Source organism: Bubalus bubalis, chromosome 8, assembly GCF_019923935.1.
Source record: "Bubalus bubalis isolate 160015118507 breed Murrah chromosome 8, NDDB_SH_1, whole genome shotgun sequence".
NCBI classification, from domain to species: domain Eukaryota; kingdom Metazoa; phylum Chordata; class Mammalia; order Artiodactyla; family Bovidae; genus Bubalus; species Bubalus bubalis.
The window spans coordinates 46,618,147-46,644,351 of record NC_059164.1 but is presented as its reverse complement, the minus strand read 5'-3'; the positions used below and the strand labels follow the sequence as shown (position 1 = coordinate 46,644,351).

General features: G+C 46.3%; 2 protein-coding genes across 12 annotated transcripts in view; one reads left to right on the top strand and one right to left on the bottom strand.

Annotated features, from left to right (window-relative positions):
- ATXN7L1 (ataxin 7 like 1) overlaps positions 1–26,205 on the top strand; it is a 388,443-nt gene that overhangs the window by 5,687 nt on the left and 356,551 nt on the right. The gene's annotated exons all lie outside the window — the stretch shown is intronic.
- Positions 1–26,205, bottom strand: part of CDHR3 (cadherin related family member 3) — a 71,584-nt gene that overhangs the window by 19,511 nt on the left and 25,868 nt on the right. Inside the window, exons 5-10 of the mRNA XM_006042820.4 lie at positions 15,962–16,056; positions 15,119–15,223; positions 9,703–9,851; positions 8,665–8,854; positions 2,025–2,196; positions 672–774 (exon numbers count right to left, since the gene is read on the bottom strand). Coding sequence (XP_006042882.3) covers positions 672–774; positions 2,025–2,196; positions 8,665–8,854; positions 9,703–9,851; positions 15,119–15,223; positions 15,962–16,056 — 814 coding nt within the window. The remainder of the gene's footprint in view (positions 1–671; positions 775–2,024; positions 2,197–8,664; positions 8,855–9,702; positions 9,852–15,118; positions 15,224–15,961; positions 16,057–26,205) is intronic.

Below are 26,205 nucleotides of genomic sequence, written 5' to 3'. Positions count from 1 at the left end.
GGTATGTTCCTTCTATTCCTGCTTTCTGGAGAGTTTTGATCATAAATGGATGTTGAATTTTGTCAAAGGCTTTCTCTGCATCTATTGAGATAATCATATGGTTTTTATTTTTCAATTTGTTAATGTGGTGTATTACATTGATTGATTTGCGGATATTGAAGAATCCTTGCCTCCCTGGGATAAAGCCCACTTGGTCATGGTGTATGATCTTTTTGATATTTGGCAAAACTAATACAGTTATGTAAAGTTTAAAAATAAAATAAAATCTAAAAAAAAAAAAAAAAAAGAAATGTGATGGGTGCATTGGAAATGGGCAAGACTAAAGGTGGGCAGAAAGACTCTTAAAGACTTTTAGCATTGTAAGTCAGCTAAGAAGGGGAGGTTCTGCATTAGAGCAGTACTAGTAGGGTGGGGCTGGGGTACAGTGGAGGGGGAGGCACTGGGTCTTTGAGATTTTAGTAGGTGACACAGAAGAAAGGATTTGGAGACTGATTAACTGTTCTTGGTGAAGGACAAGAGGAGACTGGTCTGACTCTCAAGAGTCGGGGGTGTTGGAAGTCTCCTTTTGAATACCAATACATCCCCAGCCCAGGACCGAGCATGGTCTAGCACAGTTTAGTCACTGCAATTTAAGGAAAATGCTTTATGAAATAAGTCAAAATGATACTTGCTTTTATAGTAAGGAGCAGCAACATCCTGTACCTGAATTATCATGGTGTATTTATTGCCAGCTGCTAGATTACTTGGATTTTCATAATCTAGATCACCAATCAACTAGATTAAAACAGAGAGATCGGTTTACACAGAATAAACAATCCTTTTAATTGAACTGACATTTTCATATATTGTTGGTGTACATGTAAATTGCAAAACCTTTCTGAAAAGCATTTTGCCCATAGAAGGAGCTTTAAAAAGTTATGTCCATACCCTTACTCACTACTAGAGGACTTATTTGATAGGATTTATCAAGAGACAGAATCTATGTTTAAAGATGTTCATCAAGCACTATTGTCCAGCATAGGCTCAAGGCTTCAAGTAAGTTGAAGAGAAACATGATACAGAATCCTACATGCAGGGCTATTTCCATCATTTAGAATATTTATGGATATATGTATAGACTATATATAAAATTTATGCACAGGGAAGCAGACAAGAAGGAAACATATCAACATGTTAGTAGTGCTTATTACTGAATAGTAATGCTTTCCTGTGTTTCCTAGTATAGTAAACATGTATTAATTTCTTAAACAGAAAAATATAGCAGTTATTTTTATTTGATGTGATGAATAAAATTGGTATAACTCTTGAGGATGGGAAGTGAAGAAGGGGGTAGATGAGATGATGGCTGGTGGGCTGCTTGTTCTTCCTGAGGCTTTATCTCTGGTGCAAAGACCACCTCCCCCATCAAGACCACTCCCTTTAAGACTCCCACCTCCCCTGTCCTTCTATCTTTCTCCTTCTTTGTCCCCACAACCGTTCGGTGGGAACCTTGTTGTGAAAGATCTCACACAGCTCACTGAGACCCGCCTTTCATGCCCATGTTCTTCCATTTCTGTGTTGGCCCCCGTGGAGATACTCCTCTTTTTCTTATCCTCCTTTGGGTCTCCCATGGTCCTACAGTGTGGAATTTAGCAAGACACACTCATGACCCCAGGCCCTGCTCTCTCTCAACTCACATCGCTATGGCCAGGAAGGAGCCCTGAAACAAGAGTGCTTGAGCCCAGAGGAAACAGAGGTGACTGTGGAGGCAGCTAACCAGACGCACAGGCGGCCAACTGCGAGCCATGCAAGAGAGAATCCAACCCCTAGCACCCCAGGCATAACCATGCATAACAAACAATTCCTGGAACTTGGGTAAAATAAGGAACAAATGGGGAAAACAGAGTCACTATCAGTTTGTCAGTTACAGTCGGTCGGAGAGGAAGTTACCTCGGAAATTTCTCTCAGTGGGGCAGCAGGAGCACTACGCATGTTAGACCAACCTCCCCAGTGCCCTCTCGATGATGCAATGCCCATTAACTGACCACGATTTTCCCAGAGCCAGCTGGATCCTGTAGAAACCTGCTGCCTCTCCCCACTCCAGATGGCGTGGTGAAGTTGAATCGGTTGTTTGGTGCTTCGCTGTCATCATCAAAGCAGAACTTGTTCAGGTCCAGAAGCAACGTCCCCCTGGCTGCTCTCTCAGGCACCATAATGCTGGCAAAAAGACACGATTCAATATTTTCCCCAACAAATGGTGACTGAGTGTTCCTTCTAACATAGGCCTTAGGCTAGACAGCCTGACTTTCATTTCAACTGAAAGCAAGTCTGTGGTTAAGGCACTACCAGCCCAACTGGTGTCCCTGCTCTGCCCTTGCCTCCTTTCAGAAGATTCTTAGCACAGCAGCCAGAGGGAGCCTGTGATAAGTGTTGTCAGATCATGCCCCTTCTCTGCTCCTAAATCCCAAAAGGCTCCTTATTTCACTCCAAGCCCTAACTCCGATCTATAGCATCTTTCATGATGTGTACCCGCCACTCACCCCTACCCCTTACCTGTCTGAGCTCATCTACTAACTCTTCTTGTTCATTGTCCTTCTGCCCTGGCCTCCCTATGCTCCTGGACACTTCCTGGGCCCTGGCCTCAGGGCCACTGCAGCTACTGTGCAATGCTCCTCCCACAAATGTACACACTGCTTGCTCTTTCTCTTTCTTTAGTCTTGAATCAAATGGCACCTTTTCAGGAGGCTCCCTGGCTACCCCATCTAGAATGTCAACGCCCCTTGCCCATTGCTCCCTCTCCCCTTCCCTGCTTTACGTTTAAAGCTTGGCACTTCTCTTTTTTCAATACATTTATATAGTTTACTTACTTATCCTGTCTATTACCTGTCCCGTTCCCCCAACCCCTGGCTCCAAGAATGTAAGCTCCACAAGGGTGAAGATCTTTATCTGCTTTGTTCTTGGCATGCTCAGGAAATACTTGTTGAATGAATGAATGGTAGCTTATGGGACTAGTATAGGAGTGAAGAAGAATATAAGAGAAATATAAATTCTGTCCCTGCCTGCAAGAGTTGATAATCTGATTGGAGGAGATCCCTGTACCCCTACACCCCTCCACACCCATGCTTAGAAGATTAGAAATTCCTCTACTTGTGTTCTCATGACTTCAAAGGCATAGAAGGTCCTCCTGACACCTTAGCATCATTCATTCAATAGGGCTTATTAAGGGTGGAATTCTGGGTCCCAATCTCAGTTCACTCCTGGAGTGAGGCAAATATTAATAACACGCAAATGAGTAAAGCTGCCACCAAACTCAGAGCCGTCTGGTCAAACCCAGCTTGGAGTGGAAGACTCCAAGGAAGTGTGGTTAACACCTCCAGGCTTCAGTTCATTGAGTGTCTTTATGTGTCTCCAGGTTTCAGTTTTTCCCTCTGGAAAATGGACTTGTCAGTTAGCTTCTGCTACAAAACAAACCAGCCCAAAACCTAGGGGCTTAAAACAATGGGCACTTATTCTTTCTTATAACACTATTGGTTATCCATTTGCTTTTGGTTCTAGTCCTGCTTGGCTGGTCTCTCCAGTCACTGATGGCTGGCTGGGGGCTGATGCTCCCAGGAAGCCTCCCTCACACCTCTGGTGGGAAGGTGGTTTGTATTGTCTCATCCTCCAGGAGGCTAGGCTGGGCTCTTCTCATGGAGATCTCAGGAAGTGCTCCTTCCAAAAGTTGCAAGTGAGGGCAAGTCCCAATGCTAACACTTTTCAAGCCCCTTCCGTGCCATGTTTGTGAATGTTCTGATGGCCAAAGCAATTCACCTAGTTAAGTCCAGATTCAAGGAGTAGAAGGAGATACCCATCTTTCAGAGGGAGGAATGGCAAAATCACACTGCAAAACAGCCTGTGTATAGGCAGAGAGGAATTTGTATGAGTGCTGTTTCTTTTTCTTTCTTTCTTTTCTTTTTTTGTACCTACCACAATCGTGTTTTGCCTTGGGCAGAACTTCTTACAAAAATATATTGTGGCTGTCATGAGAATGTGCCTGGAAGACTTTCAGCTGAGGGAACATAATGGACCACAGATCCCAGCTGCTGGGCTCTAAAACCCATTGCTGGATTTGCAGTGAGGTCATGTGCCAATGACAGGGCAGGACAGAGATACTAGGCAGACTCATTCCTGTCCCGTGACAGCTGACTTTGGCTCCTAGACTCCCCATTGCCCTAGCCAAGTTCATGGACTGCATAGCTGACTAGAACATTCTCACCCACGCATCCTCCCTTGTTCCTTTACTCAGGTCAGACTTGCATCGCGATCTGATGGCTCTTGCAGCCTAGCCTAGCTCTGTCCCCATCTTCTCCCATAGGCATTTCCACTAATAAGAGCCTTGTGCCTTTAATCCTATCTTGGCATCTTGTTCTTGGAGCATCAACATGAGTTAAATTCTCTGATCCTCTGTACTATCACTTCTCTCTGCAACCAAATTATGCTGCTTTCTACCTTCCACATTAGTTCTTCATGGCAGCTAAAATTGGCTCAGCAAACATGGAGCCAAGTCTGACGGCAAGGATGGTCTTGGGCTGCTGAAGATAACTGGGTTTGCTTCTGGGAAAGTGGTCTTTCTTGCAGGTGTAACTACATTTCCATGATGCCACCATGGGCAAAGATCGCCTCTGTATCTCATCCGGACAGGAGTCCCAGCATCTCTGCTCCTATCTTGATTGCCTGATGTCCTGGATGCTTAGAACAGATACTGTCTGTTAAATACCAACTCTATGTATCCTACCAAACTTTAAAAACTCTGTCTTTCATCCTCTCATCACCAAGAGATTTGTATTCTTGTCCCCATTTTACAGATGAAGAATGACTGGTTCAGAGTAATTTCAAGACCTATCCCAGAAAGCTGATACATCTAGGCAGTATCCTCTATTGTTGGTGTAAAGAGTTACAGTACGTTTTACTTTAAGTTCCATCAGTGACTCTCCAGGCCCTAAAGGATTCAGAATATGAGCTCTGAGTACCAGTCTGCAGAAGCCAGGAGGCTGCAATCATGCAAAGACTCTAGGGTCCTGAAGCCAGACATTTCATGCCCTCCAAAAAAGGCCTTCACATTCAGTTGCTTAGGGCCACCTGGCATGTTCTTTTCATTCTCTCCTGCCACTTGGTATTTTTCCCCTAAACGCATGACTTGGAACACCACTCCCCCTCATTCATCACTCCCTGCCTCAAAGGCAGGCTGCCCTCACTCCCAGTCATCTGACCATGGTTCCTTCCCCACGCAGAGGTGACAGGCCCAGCCGCCTTATGAGTCGTCGACCTCCTCCGCCTACGGCTCACAAACAGCTTTCCAAGCACTTTCAGCCAAGCGCCTGACAATTTACAACCAGAGTGGGGCTGTCACTGCGCCTTTGATGCCTCCATCGGGGCCATGGGCTCATTCATCACCAGCCTGGGAAAGCCGCAGGGGCTGTTTCTATCTCTGGGCTGCCTGGACCCACGGGGGTGGCGGGAAACACGGCACAAAGCCACTTGCCTCTTTGGATCCCTGGGCAGCTTGGCGCCCTCCCACCCTCTTCTACCTGAGTTCCCAAACCCCGCTGCAGGGTCTGCACCAAGATCCCTGAAGAAGGAATGCACATTCAGAGGCGAGGCTGTCAGAGCCTGTGGTAACACCGGTTCTGTCGTTTGGTTCAGTTTTGATCTGATAGTGTTTTTCCGGTCTGGTGTGGTGGGAATGGAGAAGATATCAAGCATGGGAGGATGGTGGGTGAGGCAGTCCAGGGTTTCCCAGCCCCCAGAGTGTGCAAATGAGGCTGGGGTTTGGGAGTAAAAACTTCCACTTCCAAGACGGCAGAAGAAGGAGCCCTTTTGTTGCCCCTCCTCATGCTCTGGCTTTCGAGGAGAGACTGCAGGTTACGCCTGCTAGAAAAGCCCAGAGCCCTCCTGGAACCTTGTTTGGAGTTATCTTTAGTAAAAAACACAGTTAGCTCAGTTCCTGGCTGGTGTTGACCTTCAAGGCTCATTTGGAGAGAAGATTATCAAGAAGAGGACTCTGTGTGGGCTTGTCTGGACAGTCTAGGATATTCAAAATGTGATTTTACCAGCTAATATGGAATGCAGTCTGCAAACTGCCATCTCACACATCAGGGGACTCTGTACTGCAGGAAGCCACAGGACATACTTATCAGAAATGCACTGAGGGGAGAAAATTGACCAGGAAGACTGAAGCTAGCACAGCCTCTCCAGTCATTGATACCCAGAGTTCTTACTCTTCAATCGTCTTCCCCCACCTCTCAGGGCAGGAGAACAAAGGAGAAAGCAGGAGGGTCTAGAAGAGCAGGACATGAGGAAGAGAATTTCCCAAGATGCACTGGAGCTACCCAGTAGCCTTAGCATAGATTTAGATTAACAAAGAAAGTGAGAGTGTAAAGTTTATGGATCATCTCTACTGCATTCCAGGGACCAAACTTCTCTTAACAGAGGTAGGTTTGATTTATGTAGAAAATGGTGTGAAAGTCCACTCCTAACTATCTAAGACAACTGTTCCCACCCATCAAACAGATTCTGCTCTTGGGGTTGGGATAGAACTTGTCACATGTTCAAGGCTATTATTGATTTGATAGGGGCCTCAACAAGAAGCAGATGGCAAATTAGGATAATTCTGGGAGGTTTAGTCGGAGAAGGCAATGGCACCCCACTCCAGTACTCCTGCCTGGAAAATCCCATGGACAGAGGAGCCTGGTAGGCTGCAATCCATGGGGTCGCTGAGGGTCGGACAGGACTGAGCGACTTCACTTTCACTTTTTACTTTAATGCATTGGAGAAGGAAATGGCAACCCACTCCAGTGTTCTTGCCTGGAGAATCCCAGGGACGGGGGAGCCTGGTGGGCTGCCGTCTATGGGGTCACACAGAATAGGACACGACTGAAGTGACTTAGCAGCAGGAGGGAGGTTTAGTAAAGGAACTATTACGGTGTGTACATGGAGTACATGAAAACCTCAAAGGATGGTGCAGTATCTCAGGCTAGGAAGAATGGACCTCCCTTTCCACTCCTAGGCCTGGAGTAGCCAGAGGGAGTAGTTCCTAAAACCAGAACCAGGGACAGAAGGTGCTGTGTGCAGGGGGCCGCCTTATAGGAACGGAGACCTTTAGGAGGTGAAGGGGCGCATTCAGCTAACCGGAGGGAGGAATCTGGAGGATAAATACCCGGACTTCTATCTCCTCCCTCATTCCAGGGCTTCCCATGAGCCAATTGGAAGCTGCAAGGCAAGGGAGCTGTTGATATCCATGGAAGTCAGCCTCCTGGTGAACACAGCAGGGTGGGGAAGGCTGGAGGCTGGATTTGAAGAGGCGAATAGCGTCTAGAACAGGGTTTAACTGTTTTGATATCAGACTCAAACCCACTTGATTCTTAGCATTATGCTGGGTATGCCAATGAGGAAAATAGGGGGACATTGAGAAGCATAATACAGGAGTTTGTATTTCTATTGCTTACCCAAGACAGTCTTTGTCCAGGGTCCTTTGTCCTTTGCACAACCACACTGTGTATTGGGACTGTGTCCAAAGTCACCTAGAGCTTAAAAGTGAACCTCAAAACCCGTCAAAGATAAACTCAGAGTGAGACTATCTCACTGGGGACATCTGAAAGGGAGACCAGCTCTGGTGTTCAGCCTTGCTTCAGACACAGGACACTCCCTCAGCAAGCGTCACTGCCCTCCCAACTCCAGGAGGGACCACCTTCAGACTCCCAAGAAATGGGAGACTTGCTATTAAGAAACCACAGAAATGAAGCTAATCTGGGGAGCTATTCATCTTGTGGTATTTAGACAAAATAGTTAGTGGAAATTCGGTTGCTGCTGTTGTTGTTCAGTTGCTCAGTCATGTCTGACTCTTTGCAACCCCATGGACTACAGAACACCAGGCCTCCCTGTCCCTCACTATCTCTTGGAGTTTGCCTGAATTCATGTACATTGAGTCGGTGATGCTATCTAACCATCTCATCCTCTGCTGCCCAGAAAGATGGTACTGTTTTCCAAAAGGCATATTAACCCAAAATCACAGGGGACTTTATTTAAAAATAATGATGAGTAGATTGTGAGACAAAAAGCAGGTCAAAATATCCAAAAGAACTTGTATCCCACTTGTATCTGCCTTTCCCCTCTTCTCTGCTGCCTTTTGTTTACAGGCAATTAAGTTGTGTAAAGTGAATTAGATGCTTTGTTTTAAGTAAATACTTGGTTTGATTTATTCATATTACTGATGGCGTGCTTCTCTGGGAGCTCCTAGTTACTGGTCCTAAGTCTGAATTATCTATTATATCTGCTAACCCACAGTACGGTCTTGCCATGAGTCCGAATAAATAAAGAAAAGGCAGAGTCCAGAGAGGGTCTGACAAGTCCTGTGGACCTGTCACCAACGAAGATGAACGTGTTGTAGAGGACAGCAAAATAAAAGTATTTTTTAACAGAGTAAGGAAATGGAGAAGGGAGATACAAAGAGGAAAGAAAATGGAAGAGAGAGGAGAAAAAATGATGAGGAAGGAAAATTTCTCACCGAAAGAGACAGTTCAAACCAACTTATTTTATTGAGCATGTTTCCAGTGCCCATGATCCTTCAGTCCCCACCAGACTATAGCAGAGGAGTCAAGGGCCCCTAAAAGGGGTGCCGTGACTGCACGTGTCTCAGAAGGCAAATACCTGAAGGTGAACTTGGTGCATGTCGAGGGGTTGTCATTAATGTCTTCCACAGTGAAGGTTATCTGCTTGCGATTCTCTTGACCCCCGTAGGGTCTATCCTTCACCAGAACCTCCAGAGATATGACGGGATTTTGTCTTAATTCGCCTGCATCTCGGTCTATCCTGCGTGCCACTTGGATGGCCCCAGTCACTGAGAAAGCAAAGGTCAGAACATGGAGAGAAATGAAGAGTCAGAGACAGATGAAGACTTGGAGTAAACTGGAAAAGAACGTTTTGATGTGAGGACTGGCTTACAAAGAAAATACCCTCTACATACATACAAAAAAAACAAACAAACAAAAAAAACCCTCATGTAAGTTCCTGTCTTGGACACATTGATTGGTCTGGGTTCTCTGTTTAGGAGGCTTCAGGGTTAAATAAAATGCCTTATTAAAATGAATTTCACCTGTTTCTACTTTTTGTGGCCCCTAGAGACTTAAAAATTACAACTCTGACTTGTATTCTGTTTCTTTTGGACAGTGCTGATCTGGGTTCTCTGTTTAGGAGGCTTCGGGGTACCCTCACAATAGTGAACTCATTTGCCTGTAGATACCCACCTGCCTCAAAGGGGAAGTAGTGATACAGCTGTCACACAGGACCCTGTTCAGTGACCCCCAACCCCTAGGCCAGCTGCTTTTAGTACACCTATTGTAGGAAATTCCCTGCTGGCCCAGTGGTTAGGACTCTATGCTTTCACTGCTGAGGGCCTGGGTTCAATCCCTGGTCAGGGAACTAAGATCCAGCAAGCCATGAGGTGCAGCCACAAAAACATACCTATTACTCCAATAACTTATAATAGTCTATAGGGAGTTGGTGATGGACAGGGAGGCCTGGCGTGCTGCGATTCATGGGGTCGCAAAGAGTCGGACACGACTGAGCGACTGATCTGATCTGATTGGATAGATATAAAGGCATGCCTCAGACCAAAAGAGAAAATATTTGTAAAACAAGCCAAATGGCTGAATTAAAGAATGCACGAGGATGTAGTGTTTGACTTACACTGATTGATCATGAAATAGCTGTTGGCAGTAGTGATGCTGTAGAGAAGGAAGCTGGTAAAACCTCTGTCATCAGGGTCCTCCGCTGTGATATGGGCCACGGTGATTCCTGGACTCAGCTCCTCAGGAATCGTGTACATGTGCGTCAGGCTGGAACAGAATTTCAACAGACACAGCTAATTTTAAGGGGCACAGGAGGGTGGAGTCTGGGAGGTGGGTATTTTGGTTCAAGCTAAATATAGCGCTGAGCTGTTGGAATTGCATCAGCGTTGTTTGGGAGGGAGAACTCAGCAGCTGAAAAAGAGGGGTGACTGCCTTTTGTGTTCCCAAAGATCACGTCCCTGTGGATGCAAAGAAGTCACCACGCTGTGATGGCAGCGATTTATGTCGGCTTCAGTCCCTGCCTCCACGCAGGCCTCATGCCATTTCAGATCAGTCTCAGCATTCACATCTTTTCAAATAAGGATCGTTGGCCTGTCCAGCTGTCTTCTCTTCTCCCAATATGTGTACAGAAGTCCCCTAAATTCTTTTGAAAATCCCTCTGGACACAATATCCAGAGCTATGGTTTCCTGACACCCATCCCATAGCTGCTGCTAGAGGTTCACAATAAATTGTGAACCTTCTCTGTTCTAGTGCCTCTGCTCACTTTTTAGTTCTTTTTTTTTTTTTTGGCCGAGGAGGCAGAATTCACTCACAGAACATGTATGCTTGTCCAAGTTGTGTTAACCATGAGGTCAGTTCTCTGAAGGGAGACATGAGCCCCCCGCCAGAAGCCAAGGTCAGCACACTGCCCTCCAAGGATGACTTCTTACAAGGTAACCCCAAATTACCAACATACCCACCTTCCTCAGACTTCCACTGCCTTGCAACAAGACAGATAGGTTTGAAGTGTTAACTGCACAACTCGGTAATTGAGTAATTTTGCATGTACCAAGGGAGGCTTATTGTTTAAAATAACTGCAGAAAGTCCTTTTGTGGAGGAAAAATCACTTCTGTGGGGCAAATAGTCATCTCTAATTTCCCGGTCTCCTAAATTTGGGTTTTCCCACACAGGAGCTTCTTTAAGAGGGGAATACTATAGCCCGTATCTAAAGGATTGAATTCATTTCATGAGCTCAGAATGCCTCTGTGGTTTCATGCCATCATCTGCAGGGCCAGAGGGAGGAGAAAGGGGAGGGGACCTCTGGGGGAGTCAGAGGCAGGCCCTCCCAGGCCAGGCTTCTCCCCAGATCCTGGGCCTGCCTTCACTTGTTGGGTGACCCCCTGAAGGCTCACTCCACTGTTGGGGGACAATAATCTTGTTCAAGCCAAGAGGCCACCCCAGGGCTCTGGACCTCTCACCACTGGTGGTCCCACAGAAGCCACCGTTCATCCATTTATTGGCTGGACACAGCTCATTCTCAGGGAAACTGTGCCACCCACTGGGGTCCAGGGATGGACAAAGTTGGTGTGGCCAGGGAAGCAGGGGTGGCAGGAACCAACACCAGAGACAGAGGGGAGAGGGATTCGGCTCAGGCTTCTCAGGCTGCACTAAGTCCTTATTCTACTGTGTGAGAGCCCCTGTTTCTAACATGTTGGGTTGTTTGAGGGGGATGCTACATTGAGGGGGTTCTGTTAACTTCCAACAAAGAGATTGCTAAGACAACCATGCTACCTTCACAGCCTCACCCTTGCTACCCCAAATGTGGTCCCTGCCTTTTTAACCAGCTTCCCAAGGATGCGGTGTCTGCAGACAGACCTCTAGCCCCTCCAGACCACTGAATTAAGATCCACATTTTCAAAGATGCCCAGGAAATGTGTATGCACTTTAAAGTTTGAGAAAGACTACCTGTGTAAGGAATTGGGTTTCCCAGGTGGTGCTAGGGGTAAAGAACCTGCCTGCCAGTGCAGGAGACATAAGGGTGGTGGGTTCAATCCCTGGGTCAGGAAGATCCCCTGGAGGAGGGCATGGCAACCCATTCCAGAATTCTTGCTGGAGAATCCCATGGAAAGAGGAGCCTGGCAGGCTACAGTCCATAGGGTTGCAAAGAGTTGGATACAACTGAAGCAACTTAGAACAGATGCATTGTAAGGGATCACTAGAGGTAAAAGCCACAGGTTCCCAGCCTCTCATAGAACAGACAGGAAATCCCCTTCCTCCCAGCCTCCTTTTTTTTTTTTTTCCTAAGACAGTGGTTCTCAGCTGTAGGTGATTCTGTTGTTTGCCACAACTAGAGGAGCAGGCTGCTATTGGAATGTAGTGAGTAGAGACTAGGGATGCTGCTTAACAACCTGTGATGCCCAGGACAGCCTCACCACAGAAAGTATCCTTCTTGACATGTCAGGAGTGCAGCTGTTTAAGACCCTGTTCTGTGGGCTCATCTAGTCCATACTGGGTGCTCCAGGAACTCAGGTCCCATGAGGAAGACTGATCAGGCTATTGGTGAAGATACAATTACCCAGATATAACATCCTTTCCTTGGCTGACTTGATACTGAGCCCGGCAGAAGATAAAATCTGTGGTTTATTTGGCTTGAGGATCCAAGGCCCACGTGTGTATAAAATATCACTTAACTTAGAAGTGTCACCCTGAGACCACAGTAGAGATCTGCTAAATGCACTAAAGGCAGTTCCCCGACAGGGGAAGCTCTGATATTACCACTCCCCATGCTCTTCTCTCCATGACACTGGCTCACCAGAGCCTGGGCCACACTCAGGGGAAAGGTTGGGAATCCGGGATGACCTGAGATGGTGTCTTTTAAGCCTCTGAATTGTGTCTACACTATCTGGCACCAGGTTGAAAAGGACTATGAGTGAATGCAAAAGGGGTGGGCAAAAAAGAGAAAGACCCCCCTGCCCAACTCTAAAACAAGGATCTCTGCAAAAATATAGAGCACTCTGCCTGTGATGTAGCTGGTGAATGTAAGTCAGGTACTCTTATACTCAGCTGCCCAGCTTTCATAATGGCAGCATCCTGGAGTGCATGTCATGAGTCCAGAAACACTGAGACATTTGTCACCATCCAGGAGTACAATGGTGAGACATTTTCAACAACAGAAATAGTACTTGCATTGATTCTGTTCATTGCAGAACCTTAACAAACAGTCAAGAGAGGAGAGTTGCTTCCACATTTTGCATTTCTACTTCATACTCAAACTCAGTCTACTCAAGTCCATTTGAGAAATTAATTGTGTTAATACTGAACTAAATAACTTATGTTTAGTCTCAAGTTTCCAGTAGTCATGAATGGATATGAGAGTTGAACCATAAAGAAGGCTCAGCACCAAAGAATTGATGCCTTTGAACTGTGGTGCTGAAGAAGACTCTTGAAAGTCCCTTGAACTGCAAGGAGATCAAACCAGTCAATCCTAAAGGAAATCAACCCTGAACATTCATTGGAAGGACCGCTGCTGAAGCTGAAGCTCCAATACTTTGACCACCTAAGGTGAAGAGCTGACTCATTGGAAAAGACCCTGATGCTGGGACAGATTGAGGGTAGGAGGAGAAGGGGGCAGCAAAGGACGAGATGGTTGGATGGCATCATCAACTTAATGGACATGAGTTTGAGCAAACTCAGGGAGATGGTGAAGGACAGGGAAGCCTGGTGTGCTACAGTCCATGGAGTCGCAGAGTCAGACATGACTGAGTGACTGAACAACAACAAATGTTTAGTCTGAGCACTGACTTGGGGGAAAAGAAGTATCATGGTTCAAGGGAACCAGGAAACCCTCAAAGTCAGTATCTAGTTTGAAACTGAGCAAACCTGATGAAGGAGCAGATGGCTGAGGGACTAGGTTGGCTCTAACTGAGCAGCCACTCTGCCCCCTTCTAGATCACAAGTCCTTCTAGACCACAAGCTCTTGCAGACCCATCCCTACCAACATCCAGGGGAATACTCTGAAAGTCAGTCGACTATTTTTTCAAAAAAATGTTTAGACAGTCACATAGTTCATGCTTCCTGTCTGGGATGGAGCCTAACAGGTTCATCTCTCAAACTGAAAGTGAGAGCCAGAGTTCCAGAGCCATCTCTGGGGGCCTCACCAAACAGCCAAGGTCATGTTCTCTTTGTGCAGAGGCGAACTGCTTTATTTTGAAAGACATAGTTCAAACCAGATGGCCTACAAGTTCTGTCCCGTGGGTGAACTTGATAGTCTGCTTTCCTACCTCACAGACTAGGAAGGGGATCACAGAACGTGTCACCTCCAGCCCCACCACCATCACCTTCCTCTGGGGATCACTGATGAATCCGCATTGCCATGTTGGCCAATACTTGAGTCCGAATCCAGGTTGGGATGTCACAACTATTTATAAGCTGCCTGTGCTGTGCTCCTGCAGGAGCCTGTCAGCAGGAATGTACTGAGTCATTCTTCTGAGCTTAACCTGGCAACAGGCATGGATGGGAAGTATTTCATGGGAATATCTCTGCTGCTGTTCCCTTCACATTGACACCCAGCATCTGGGCTATAGACTGTGATAATATCCAGAAGTTTCACAACTGTGGTGTGTTTTGCCAAAAGGCACTGTTAGCCTGTGAGTGGCTTTAATACCTCAATCTCAGAATACTTTGCAAGCATTCTACATAGTTCTGGGGCCCAGTGGCTTTTTGTTGGTGGGCTCTCCTGAGCTGAATTTATTCCATGAATACAGTGAACTGAGGCAGGGCATTTTGCCAGTTTCCTTATGGTGGTTTTTGAGCCTGGCTCAGAAACTGGGGCAGGCAGAATTTTTTAACCAGTAAGTGAGGCTGTCGGCAGAGTCATATGCTAGCTCAGAATCCCACCTCCCTCTCCTAAATCCTCCTGTGGGTGACAGGCTCTGGTCTCCCTTTCGTGCCTACGCTACTGCCGGGCACGCTCCCACAGGCTGTCTCCACCAGATTCAATTCCTCATGTCAGCTGGGTGGAGGAGCTGCCGGACACAGGTCCTGGATCCACCACAGCAGGAAGAAACTCAGAGCACCCAGCAGTGAGCAGATCCCTTAGGCATCATCAAAGCAGCCCTTCCCTCAGTCAGAGACAATGATATCCCAAGAGTGGAAAATGATATCCCAAGAGGAAGGAAAGTGTCTGGACTAATGACATTCTCTAGGGTTGTGCTCTTACTAACGGTGAGTGCTTTATCCTATGAGTACCTCATATTTACCTTCTACATGTGCCCATTGGCAGGCCTTGCACAAAGCCAAGGCGTGTGGCCCCCACCCCCTCCCCAGCATCCTCAGAATCCCATGGTGCATGTGTCTACGGGCTGTGGAGGCAGGGGAACTGAGGTGGAAGGTGGGAGTCCAGAGGCCCAGGTAAAGGACCCTGATGGTCTGGAGCCTCTTTCTTCTCCTTTTACCTCTCCTCCAGGCAGGGCAAGGGGCAGCCCTCCACCGGGGATGAAATGAGTCTGAAGAGACTTGGCCACTTGAGACCCCTCCCCATGCCCCAAGGCCTACTTGGTGAAGCGTGGGATCTCATCATTGATGTTCACGATGTTCACGTGCAGCTCCGTGGATGCTCCGAGTCCTTGACTATCTCTCACTTCCACGATGAGATGATAACTGTCAGGAAACAGCCCAAGCCAGGGAGGGAGTCAAGCTTTGCTGACACTACCACAAATGAGGTGGAGGGAGTGGGGGAAGTGTCTTTCCCCTTTCTGGCCACCCCCTCTCCAGATGCCCCCGCAGAGTTAGACCTTCTTCCCTCATCTCTAAGACCCTTCCATTCCTCATCCTACAGTTACTGCCCATGGCCCCATCTCACGCTGTCCACGTTGCACACTCCGTCCTCATCCTTCTTCACGACATCCCAGCAAAGTGCCTCCTCACCTATGTAAGGAAACCAAGGCTGCCGCAGATGAAGTAACTAGCCCTGCTTTTCACACCTGGTGCAGAGCCCAGAGCCAAACCCCAAGACCTCTGTGTTTGCATCCTTGAACCCTGGCCTCTCCTCACCTCCTTCCTCAGAGGCCTGCTTGCCTCCACCGTTTTGCTCTAATGTCAGTGGATAGCTCCGATGGCTGCCTCCCTGGAGCCAGAAGGGCATCCAAGGCAATCCTCCAGATGCCCCCAGGGACCCTCTCCCACACCTTCATCCCTGTGGTCCAGAGAGTAGGATTTTTGGACAGGGAAAGAGGCCTTCTGGATAATGACCTTGCTCCCGATCCCTCTTTGGAGCTCACTACCCTCTGAACCTGGCAGCAAGGCCACAAAACACTCAGGGCCTCCCTGGCTGCACCAGGCCTGCTCTTGGACCCTCAGATAAAAGGTACTTCAAGTAAGGTCATTGGCAAAGGCTACCTGCTGTGTCCTGCTTCAAAGTCAAATTCTGTTGTGGAGAAGAGAGTCCCGTTAGCAGACATTCTGAAATTCTTTGAAGGGGAAATCAGGAGATACTAAAAAAACAAGGGAAAAAGCATAACTAAGCACACCTATGCAGCTTTCCCCAGGAAGTGAGATTGTTCACTTCACATTTTATATTCATGGCCTGTGGAACCTTTTTGATGCAACAGAATGAAGGCCTGAATGGGCAGTTCTCTGGCTTAATGGTTCTTGATTCAAGAAAACTCTGGATCAGTTGGTCTGAGCCTTTGATCATGATCTGTAGTACCCTGACAAGCTGGTCACTGGATCCTACTTCAATTATAGGCAATGCACATAAACAGCCCCCTGCTTCTGAGTCCAGCATCCTTATCCCAACTACCATATTCTCACTTCTGGCTTTGATTCAATATCTTGGCTTTAATCAACACTGTTTCAACACAGCTCCCATGTATTAGGAAATAGGACAATCCTAAAGGAAATCAACCCTAATATTCATTGGAAGGACTGATGCTGAAGCTCCAATACTTTGGCTACCTGATGTGAAGAGCTGATTCATTGGAGAAGACCTTGATGCTGGGGAAGATTGCAGGCAAAAGGAGAAGAGGGGGTGACAGAGAACGAGATGGTTAGATAGCATCACCCAGTCAATGGACATGAATTTGAGCAGACTCCGGGAGATAGTGGAGGACAGGGGAGCCTGGCATTCTGCAGTCCATGGGGTTACAAAGAGTCAGACATGACTTAGCAACTGAAAAACAATAACAAAGCAAATATGATTCAGTCTCTTCCCTTAAAAGAACTTGGGACATGATGTGGTATGAAAATGTTCACAAGCATTGTTCATTGAAATGATGGCAGAGAAAAGGGAAGAGACAAGTGCAAGAGAAAATAACCTTAGCAGGTACTGGCATCAAAGTTAGAAGCTAGCTTGGACTCTTTAACATTAGATTGCAGAGCTGTGGCAACTGGTCAAGTCTTTGTGCAAGTTGGGGAGCTGAGAGCCTGTCCTCCTTGGTTCCCAGTATTCAGCCCAGCTCTCTTGTGGGCCCCCCTGCCCAGCATCACTTGCTCTGAAAGGGACACAGGCTTATTTGTTCATCCCACTAAGGGCCAGTCCATAGGAGGCCCACCCTGTCCATCCATGGGTGCTCATCAGGATCATGGAGTCCCTTCCTTGCTCTTGTGATGAAGTCAAGAAGTGGGTAAAGGCTGTGGATCAGAAGAGCTGAGTCCAAGTTCTGGATCTCACCTCAGGACCTGGGACAATTCCATTCCTTGCCTGTAGTTTAGGGATGAGATCACCAACACATGTTATGGTGAGGATTAAATCAAATGCACACAGTATAATGAAGAGGGCTGCAGCAACATGTGAGGCTTGCATATTTATAGCCATTTATTCCAAAAGGCTTTAAGGGTAGAAGGTGTCATTATTTGTGACTAGGATGAGGGACGATCCCTGATCAGATCAGAAGTGAAGGTTTTGTGACCAGAGTCACAGCCCCTGAAGTCTAGAATCAAAGGAAACGCTAGCCAAGATTTCCAACCCAGTGATTTTCTGTGTTGTGATCGCAGCTGAGCTCCCCGTAGAGAAGAGAGAATGCACAGAAAAGAGATGAAAGCTCTCCTTTGGGGCCAATATAAGATTTTAAAACCATTTGTAAGTGCTTACTTTCTGTTTATTATTTAATAACATTTTCTAGCTGTAATGAACATATTTTTAACACAAAAATTGGGAAAGACAGAAAAGTTTAAAAAAGAAAATATTAATCACCTATAAAATCTCATCATTTTCATGAATAGCATTCTGTTCTTTTCTATGTAAACATACACTCTCCAAAAAAAATTGAGATGATATTCTAGTCAAAATCATAATATTTTGTTCTTTTGATTTAGAGCTTGAGCATTTGCCCGTATTCTTGTCTTATTTTACAGCCTGGTTGGTTAATGATGATACAACATTCTACTGTAACGGCTTGTTTTACGAAGTCTTCCTTGCTGGTTACTTAAGTGCTTCCAACCCATTGTTAAGAGGAAATATTTGGGCAACGCCAAGGACTACCCTTCTTTCAGCTCCTACCACACTCCCTCTCCAAATTGTATGAACACCTTGGCAGCACTCAGAGATGTGATACTTATCCCAAGCTCCCCACCGATTGACTGGTGGGGCTTGCAGCTGGCGGCATGTGGAGCAGTTCTGGCTCTGTGAACAGAGCCTTTCCTGCAGAGAATCCTCACATATCCATATATCAGAGGTCCAAGTTGAAGGTGCTGGAATATAGGGTTCAGAGCCTGGCAAGGCATTTAGTACATGCACCTGAATCGGTTGGCCTTTTCGCATGTGTTTTAAAATGCTCTAGGAGATAGGTCCCCAGATCTGGTTGTTTTCCAGACAGTCGAAGTCTTGGGATACGGAGATGACAGACAGCCCTGCTCTGCTGAAGATGATGGTCAACCAAAGGAACATACAAAGAAGATTTGGACCAGGTGCTCTAGGAGAGATAAATGTAGGATATGATGGGACACAGAGAAAAACTCTTAGATCTGTCTGGAACGTGAGTCACAGGTCGGAGCCTTTGAGTCATGAAGTGGCTCTGGAGCCAGACTGGAGCCAGACTACTGAATCTGGATCCTGGTTCTACCACTTTCCAGCTGTGAGAGCTTGTGCAACAAAGAGGAATACTAAGACATGCCCCATGGAGTGATCACGCAAAGTTCTAGAACAGTGCCCAGCCATGATAAGCCCTCCATGTATGCTAACTACTACTGTCCAGTTAGAATCTGGGATCCACGAGGGAAAGGGCTTCATTTTATTCACTGCTCTATCCCTGTGCCTAATACCTAGTAGATGCTAAATAAATATTGGTTAAATATTGGGACTTTATTCTAGCCTTTTCCCATCTGAGACCAGCATTCCCACCTTAAAGAATCTTAACAAAACAAAAAGACAACAATAAGAAAAATCTTGCCAGCCTTTATAAAAAAAAATTCTGTTTCGATTTGGTAATGCTAGACCGGGGTATGAAATCTCCAGTTATGCCTCCTGTCTCAGCAAGGAAGAAAAAAATCAACAGCAACAGACAGAAAAGGTGGAGAGCTGGAGAATTAGAATGTGGGGAATTTCTTTTAAATTTTTATTAAGAGGCTGATTTCCTGGAATCCTGATTTTTTTTTTCTTTTAGATCCAGGCTAATTTCCTTTATCCCTGAACTTACGAGCTTGTGTTAATGGGAATAGCAGTTTTGTACTTAGAAAGGAGATGATACCCATAGACTAAAAATATTGTGTCATGTGGCCATTTGCCAGCGACTCAGCAAAGCTTTCTGTAAAACCTGGCATTCTCTCCCCTTTTTAAAGGCTTGTTTAATCAAAGCTGCTCCCTTGATATTCATTCTTGGAAAACAGAAATTAAATAGAATGAAAAGCAGCGGCAGCCCCTCTCTGCTCCAGCACTGGGTAAGAAAAGTCCTGAGTAATCAGATCAATTCGGTGAACAAACGCTTGTCAGACAAGCTCTCTAGCCTCCCTGCAGGGAATATTCCTTTACTGCCACCCCAGGTTTCTCTATTTGCAGCCCCTTGGCAGCAGCGTTTTGCTCATGGACACAGAGCTTCAGGGTGGAGGACGTTGAGTGGGTTTCCTGCCCCATTCATCCTTTATTGTGCCACCAGTTCGAGGAGGAAGGAGGATGTGAGAGAGCTGGCCCAGTTTCCTGAAATGTCAGGCTCCCCTGGGAGGATGCGCCACCTCCGGGCTGGCTCCCCCCTCACCCCGCTGCAGTTGACGTCATGGGTGAATAATGATTCAACCTGTGCTGGTTTGCAGCCCTCGGTTGCTTCCAGGCCTGCGGTGGAATCAAGTAACAAGAATTCAGCCTTCCAACTCATAGGAACACAGCAGGCAGTTTCCAGGGGCCAAGTTTCCAGAGGGAAAGCAGGTCTCTGATTCCTTCCAAGTCCGAAGAGCGCCAGTAACTTCACCAGCCACTGAGAGCATACCTCCAAGCCCACCCAGAAGGTCCAGACAGAGCAGCCTCTTCCTACTGGGCTGGGGCAAGTTGTAAATACAACATCACAGTCCAATTATTTTTCAGTGTAAGCTGAATATTTTATAAAAGCCCCATTCCTCCCTTTTCACCCTTCCTCCCCAAACCAGCTCAGAGGTGGGAGGTGGCAGATGCAAGTGAGAGGGAAGGGTACCTAGGAGAAAAGAACAACTATCATAAAAAATAAAAATAAAAAAAGCTCAGTTCAAGCCCTTAACTCAGCTGGACTCAGCTTGTGTATGTATTATCATGAGGGTGAGCTAGGTGGGTTATAGACAAGTATTTGTTTTTAAGGTGAGCCACATGTATAAATGCAAAATGCTATAGATACACCATCCTTTACTGAAGAAGCTGCAAATCTTCCTTTCTTCTGTCAGTCTTTTTCCCTAATCAGCCTTGGGTCCTGTTCTTTGATTCAGGCTTCACTAATAATAAGGACAACAATCCCCTTCTCTTCAACGAAGTATCTCTCCTGATGTCTGAATAGTCATCAGTGGTGGTGTATTTGGAGTAGGAATTATCCAATTGCTATTGCTATTGCTAAGTCGCTTCAGTCGTGTCCAACTCTGCGCGACCCCATAGATGGCAGCCCACCAGGCTCCCCTGTCCCTGGGATTCTCCAGGCAAGAACACTGGAGTGGGTTGCTATTTCCTTCTCCAATGCATGAAAGTGAAAAGTGAAAGTGAAGTGGCTCAGTCGTGTCCAACTCTTAGTGACCCCATGGACTGCAGCCTACCAGGCTCCTCCGTCCATGGGATTTTCCAGGCAAGAGTACTGGAGTGGGGTGCCATTGCCTTCTCCAGGGAATTATCCAATAGCACTGCTTTTTCCTTTCTTGAGCAGTCTCACAAGAACCTGGGGTGTAAAGCACTTTGCAAAGACTTCCGGTGGTGACTTCTGAGTTAGGCAGATGCCTGGGGGGCAGTGAATGGGATGTATGTGTGAGTGCACCTGTTGTGGGGATGGACGTCCCTGGGGAACAGGAAGGGCGCTATCACTCAGGAAAGAAAGGAGCAGGACACCAAGGATGATTTGCCAGAAAGGGGTAGAAGGGGATGAGCAGGATCCCTTCATTCTCACTGGCATTACCTGGCCCTGGCAAGGGCCTCAGTTCCTTCCCTCATCAGGAAATAGAATGCTGCTCAAGGCATCTTTAAAGTCCCATCCAGTGGGACCCGCAGGCATCTGACAGAAGTTGCTACCACTTTTCAGAGCCATGAGCCAGATGGAAGCAGAGAGAGAACTGCCTTCCCTGTTGCCTCTCCCGGTAGCCCAGCTGGTAGCAAGGTTATGGCTCTTTTGATTTCATCCTTTGTCTGCCCTGGTGAAGACAAAGCACATTTCACTTTATGCAGAAGTCCTTCCCTAATGGAAAGGCCAAGAGAAAGCCCCTTAATGGAGGAATTGCTGCACTAGATCACTTTGCCTCCAGCTGTGAAACTGATTAACGTTCTTTGAGTCTCTGAGGAGGCTTTGCTGCAGTCACAGTGGCCATTTCCAAGCAGCAGGGGGCGGGGAGTGTGGGAGTTGGGTGGGAGGGAGTGGGGCCCATAGAGCCTCCTTCAGGAGGTGGAGAAAGGGCAGGAAGAAATGCCAATGAATATAATTATCCACATAGGGACCATTCTGCACGTCTTTGTGTCCTGATGCTTGCCTCTGAGCCTGCTCCACCTGCACCCATCACAACACAGAAGGTGCATGGGCAGGGGAGCAAGTACTGTGTCTCAGCCACACCATCCAGCACAGAAGCCACCAACCACGGGGACCTGTGATCACACAGCATTTGCACTGTGGCTGGTCCAAAGAAAATGAGCTGTACGTGTAAAATACACAAGTCTGAAGACATACTATGAAAGAAGGGTGTGAAATATCTCATGCATCATTTTTATGTTGGTTATATGTTGAAAGGATAACAATTTGGATATATTAAGGTCAACTATGCTAAAATGAATTTCACTTGTATTATTTCACCTTTTTCATTGGGCTACTAGAACATTTAAAGACATAGCACTCATTTCTGACTCACAGTCCAGCTCTATTGGGCAGTGCAGGTCCAAACAATGTGCAACCATATGCTTTAAAACTTTCTTTAAAACAGAGGGAGCAAGAACCACCATATGACCCAGCAATCCCTCTACTAGGCCTATACCCAGAGAAAAGCATAATTCAAACAGACACATGCACCTCCGTGTTCGCTGCAGCACTGTTTCCAATAGCCAGGACGTGGAAGCAACCTAAACATCCATCAACAAAGTATAACACAAAGGATAAAGGAGATGTGGTACAGTGGAATAGTACTTAGCCAGAAAAAGCAATGAAATTGGGTTATTTGCAGAGATATGGATCCACCTATAGAGTGTTACGGGGCTTCCCTGGTGGCTCAGAGGGTAACGCGTCTGCCTACAATGGGGGAGACCCGGGTTCAATCCCTGAATCAGGAAGATCCCCTGGAGATGGCAACCCACTCCAGTACTCTAGCCTGGAAAATCCCATGGATGGAGAAGCCTGGCAGGCTACAGTCCATGGGGTGGCAAAGAGTCGGACACGATTGGGCAACTTCATTTCACTATAGAGCGTTACTCAGAGTGAAGTCAGAAAAACAAATATTAATGCATATATGTGGAATTTAGAAAAATGGTATGTGTGTGCATGCTCAGTAGTGTGCAGCTCTTTGAGACCCTATGGACTGTAGCCCGCCAGGCTCCTCTGTCCATGAGATTATCCACGCAAGAATACTGGAGTGGTTTGCCATTTCCTCCTCCAGGGGATCTTCCCAACCCAGGGATCAAACCCACATCTTTTGCATCTCCTGCATTGGCAGGTAGATTCTTTACCACTGAGCCACCTGGGAAGCCTGATTTGCAAAGCAGGACTAGAGATACAGATATAGAGAGTAAATGTCTGGATGCCAAGGGCGAGAGGTGGTGTGGGAGGAATTGGAAGATTGGGATTGATGTGGGTGGATGCTAAAACGCTTCAGTGATTGGGATTGACAAATATAGACTATTGATACTATGTATAAAATGGATACCCTGTGAGAACCTACTGTATAGCCCAGGGAACTCTTCTTAGTGTGCTGTGGTGACCTAAATGGGAAGGAAATCCAGAAAAGAGAGGATATATGTATGTGTATAGCTGATTCATTTTGCTTAACAATAGAAACTAACACAACACTGTAAAGCAACTCTACTCCAATCAAAATTAATTAAAAATAAAAATTTAAAATTTAAAAATAAATAAATAAAAGGAAGGGAGCAAATACAGTGGTTTTTCTATTAGCCTCAATTTTACACAGTCTGTGACAGACACAGTTTCACTTTATTAAGTTGGCTAAGGGTGGAGATTTGTTGTAAATCTCCACCCTTGGGGTTGGGGGTTCTGGAGCTGCCCTAGAACCAGCTTTTATTCATCCTTCCTCCTCTAGTTGCTGCCACCAGCAAGGTGGCTTCTGGATCCGGGAACCCACCAGGTAAGATGAAAGGTACACACCAAGCCCAGGTAGCTTCCTGCACGTGTGTTGGTGTTTGCTTTAAGTCTGTGCTTGTTTATTCAGGCCAGTGGTTCTCAAAGGGCAGAGGGCATCAGAAGCACCTGGGAAGTTTGTGTTCACCAATTCAGCATTCCAACAGAGGCTGGGAATCTGCATTTTTTTAAGCATCCTGAGTATGTCCGCATGTAGGGCTGGAAACACTGTCTGAGAAATACTCATTGTTGCCAGCCTTTTTGACCAGACCAGTCACACAAGGTATCTGGCAAATATGCAGATTCTCAGGCCCATCCCAGACCCATAGAGTCCAAAACTAAGTGTGAGAAATAGTATCATAAAGCAGTGAAATAGGTCGGACAGAGAAAGACTCATATTGGATATCACTTATATGTGGAATCGAAAAAATTAGTGAGTATAACACTAATGAGTATAGTATAACACTAGTGAGTATAACAAAAAAGAAGGAGACTCACAGATATAGAGAACAAACTAGTGGTTACCAGTGGGAAGAGGAAAGTGGGGAAGGGCGATATAGGGGGAGGGACTTAAGAGGTACAACTATTAGATATTAAATAAGCTACAAGGATGTATTGTACAACACGGGGAATATAGCTGATATTTTATAATACCTCTGAATGGAGTATAACCTTTAAAAATTATGATTCACTATATTGGACACCTGTAACATATACTATTGTACATCAACTATATTTCAATTGAAAAAAAAAAAAAGCGGCAGTTCTTAACCTTGGGTTTGCAAGAGCTCACTCAGGGTGAGGATCAGGGTTAGAAAACCTGATGCCTGGGGCCACACCTGAGATCAGTCACATCAGACTCCTCAGGAGTGGGACCCAGATCTCTGTGCTTTTGAAAGTTCCTCTGGTGGTTTCCGGAGAGGGCAATGGCACCCCACTCCAGTACTCTTGCCTGGAAAATCCCATGGACGGAGAAGCCTGGTAGGCTGCAGTCCATGAGGTCGCTAAGAGTCGGACACGACTGAGAGACTTCACTTTCACTTTTCACTTTCATGCATTGGAGAAGGAAATGACAACCCACTCCAGTGTTCTTGCCTGGAGAATCCCAGGGACAGAGGAGCCTGGTAGGAGGCCGTCTATGGGGTCGCACAGAGTCAGACACGACTGAGGCGACTTAGCGGCAGCAGCAGCTGGTGGTTTCAATTTACTGCCAAGGTTGAGAAGCACAGGTTTGGTCAATAGGAAATTAACCCATCTCCTTTCTTCTTGTAGGAAGCAAAATGTGTCATTTAGTACCCTCAAGCGGCCAGAATAAAATGTCTGTGTACAAAGGTCACGGCATATTACTTCCTAGACTGTTATTACCTTTTGCTAGTCTGAGAAAGTTTCCTTCTCGATTGTGTTCACTGCTCCTGCGGGCTGGCTGTGACTTTCCATGCAGCTGTTAGTCCCAGCACAGGTGTTAAATACTTGGTTAACAATTTCTGCGGCAGCGCCCCATCCCCAAACAGTCCTATACTCACTGTAGAAGCCACAGTTGCAGCCACCCAGTTCCAAGCCCCTGAAACTGCTCTCTGAAATCTTTGGATGGCATTACATTTTCTTTTAAGGGAGCAATACCCATTGTATTGAGCTTCCACAGTGGCTCAGTGGTAAAAAAAAAAAAAAAAAATATGCCTATAATATAGGAGACTCGGGTTTGATCCCTGGGTTGGGAAGATCCCCTGAAGGAGGCCATGGCAACCTACTCCAGTATTCTTGCCTCAAGAATCCCATGACAGAGGAGCCTGGAGGTCTACAGGTCATAGGGTCACAGAGAGTCAGACATGACTAAAGTGACTTAGCATGCCACACCTGTTGTATTTGCTCCCAACCTGGGCTACTTTCCTTCATCTAAAAGGGTAATGACCTGACTTAGGACATACATCTGAGGGGGCCATGACCTTGTTCCTCTGCCTAATTTGGGGAAGATATATTTTTAAAATGGAGATTTAAAAATAAATATTTTTCTTCACAGCTGAGATTCCTTCCACTCTGACCCCCACTGCCTCTTGTACAAACTTTATAGTAATAATTTTATTGAATTATCATTATTTCTTGTATGCATGAATGTCTCCCACCTAGACTATAAACTTCTTGAGGTACAAAGATGTATCTTATCCATCTTTGTCTCCAGAGCAGCTAATAGGAAGCCTGGCACATAGTGGATTCTTGATAAATATTGAGATGAACCAAATGTAGGTACTATGCTTCGGGTTGCTAACGTAATCTCTATCCAAAAATCCCTTTTCCCCCAGTCACTACCAAGCAACAGCTGCATAGGACATGGTTCTGGCCAGTGAGAAGTAAGCAGAAGATCTCTGGGTAGGGTTTCCAGGAAGGTCCTGGTTTTTCCACCAAAAAAGGGGACAAATTAAGTTGGCCTGCCCTGTTTACCCTGTACCCCTTCCTGCTTTCTTTTTTTTCTTTTTCTTCCTGCCTGGAACTTAGGGGTAAAGCCTGGAGGTACAGCAGCCATATTGTAATAAGGAGGTGAACAAAAAGAGAACAAAGCCAGCATGCACTGGATAGAACAGCAGAAAAATAGGAAGAACCTAGATTTCTAAGGGTGGAAGCTGTGCCAGCCCTGGACTGCTTGCATGCCTGCCTCTGGTCTTTTATGGAAGAAAACTAATCCCATATTCACCCCTGTGGTTAAATTTTCTGTTACTTTTG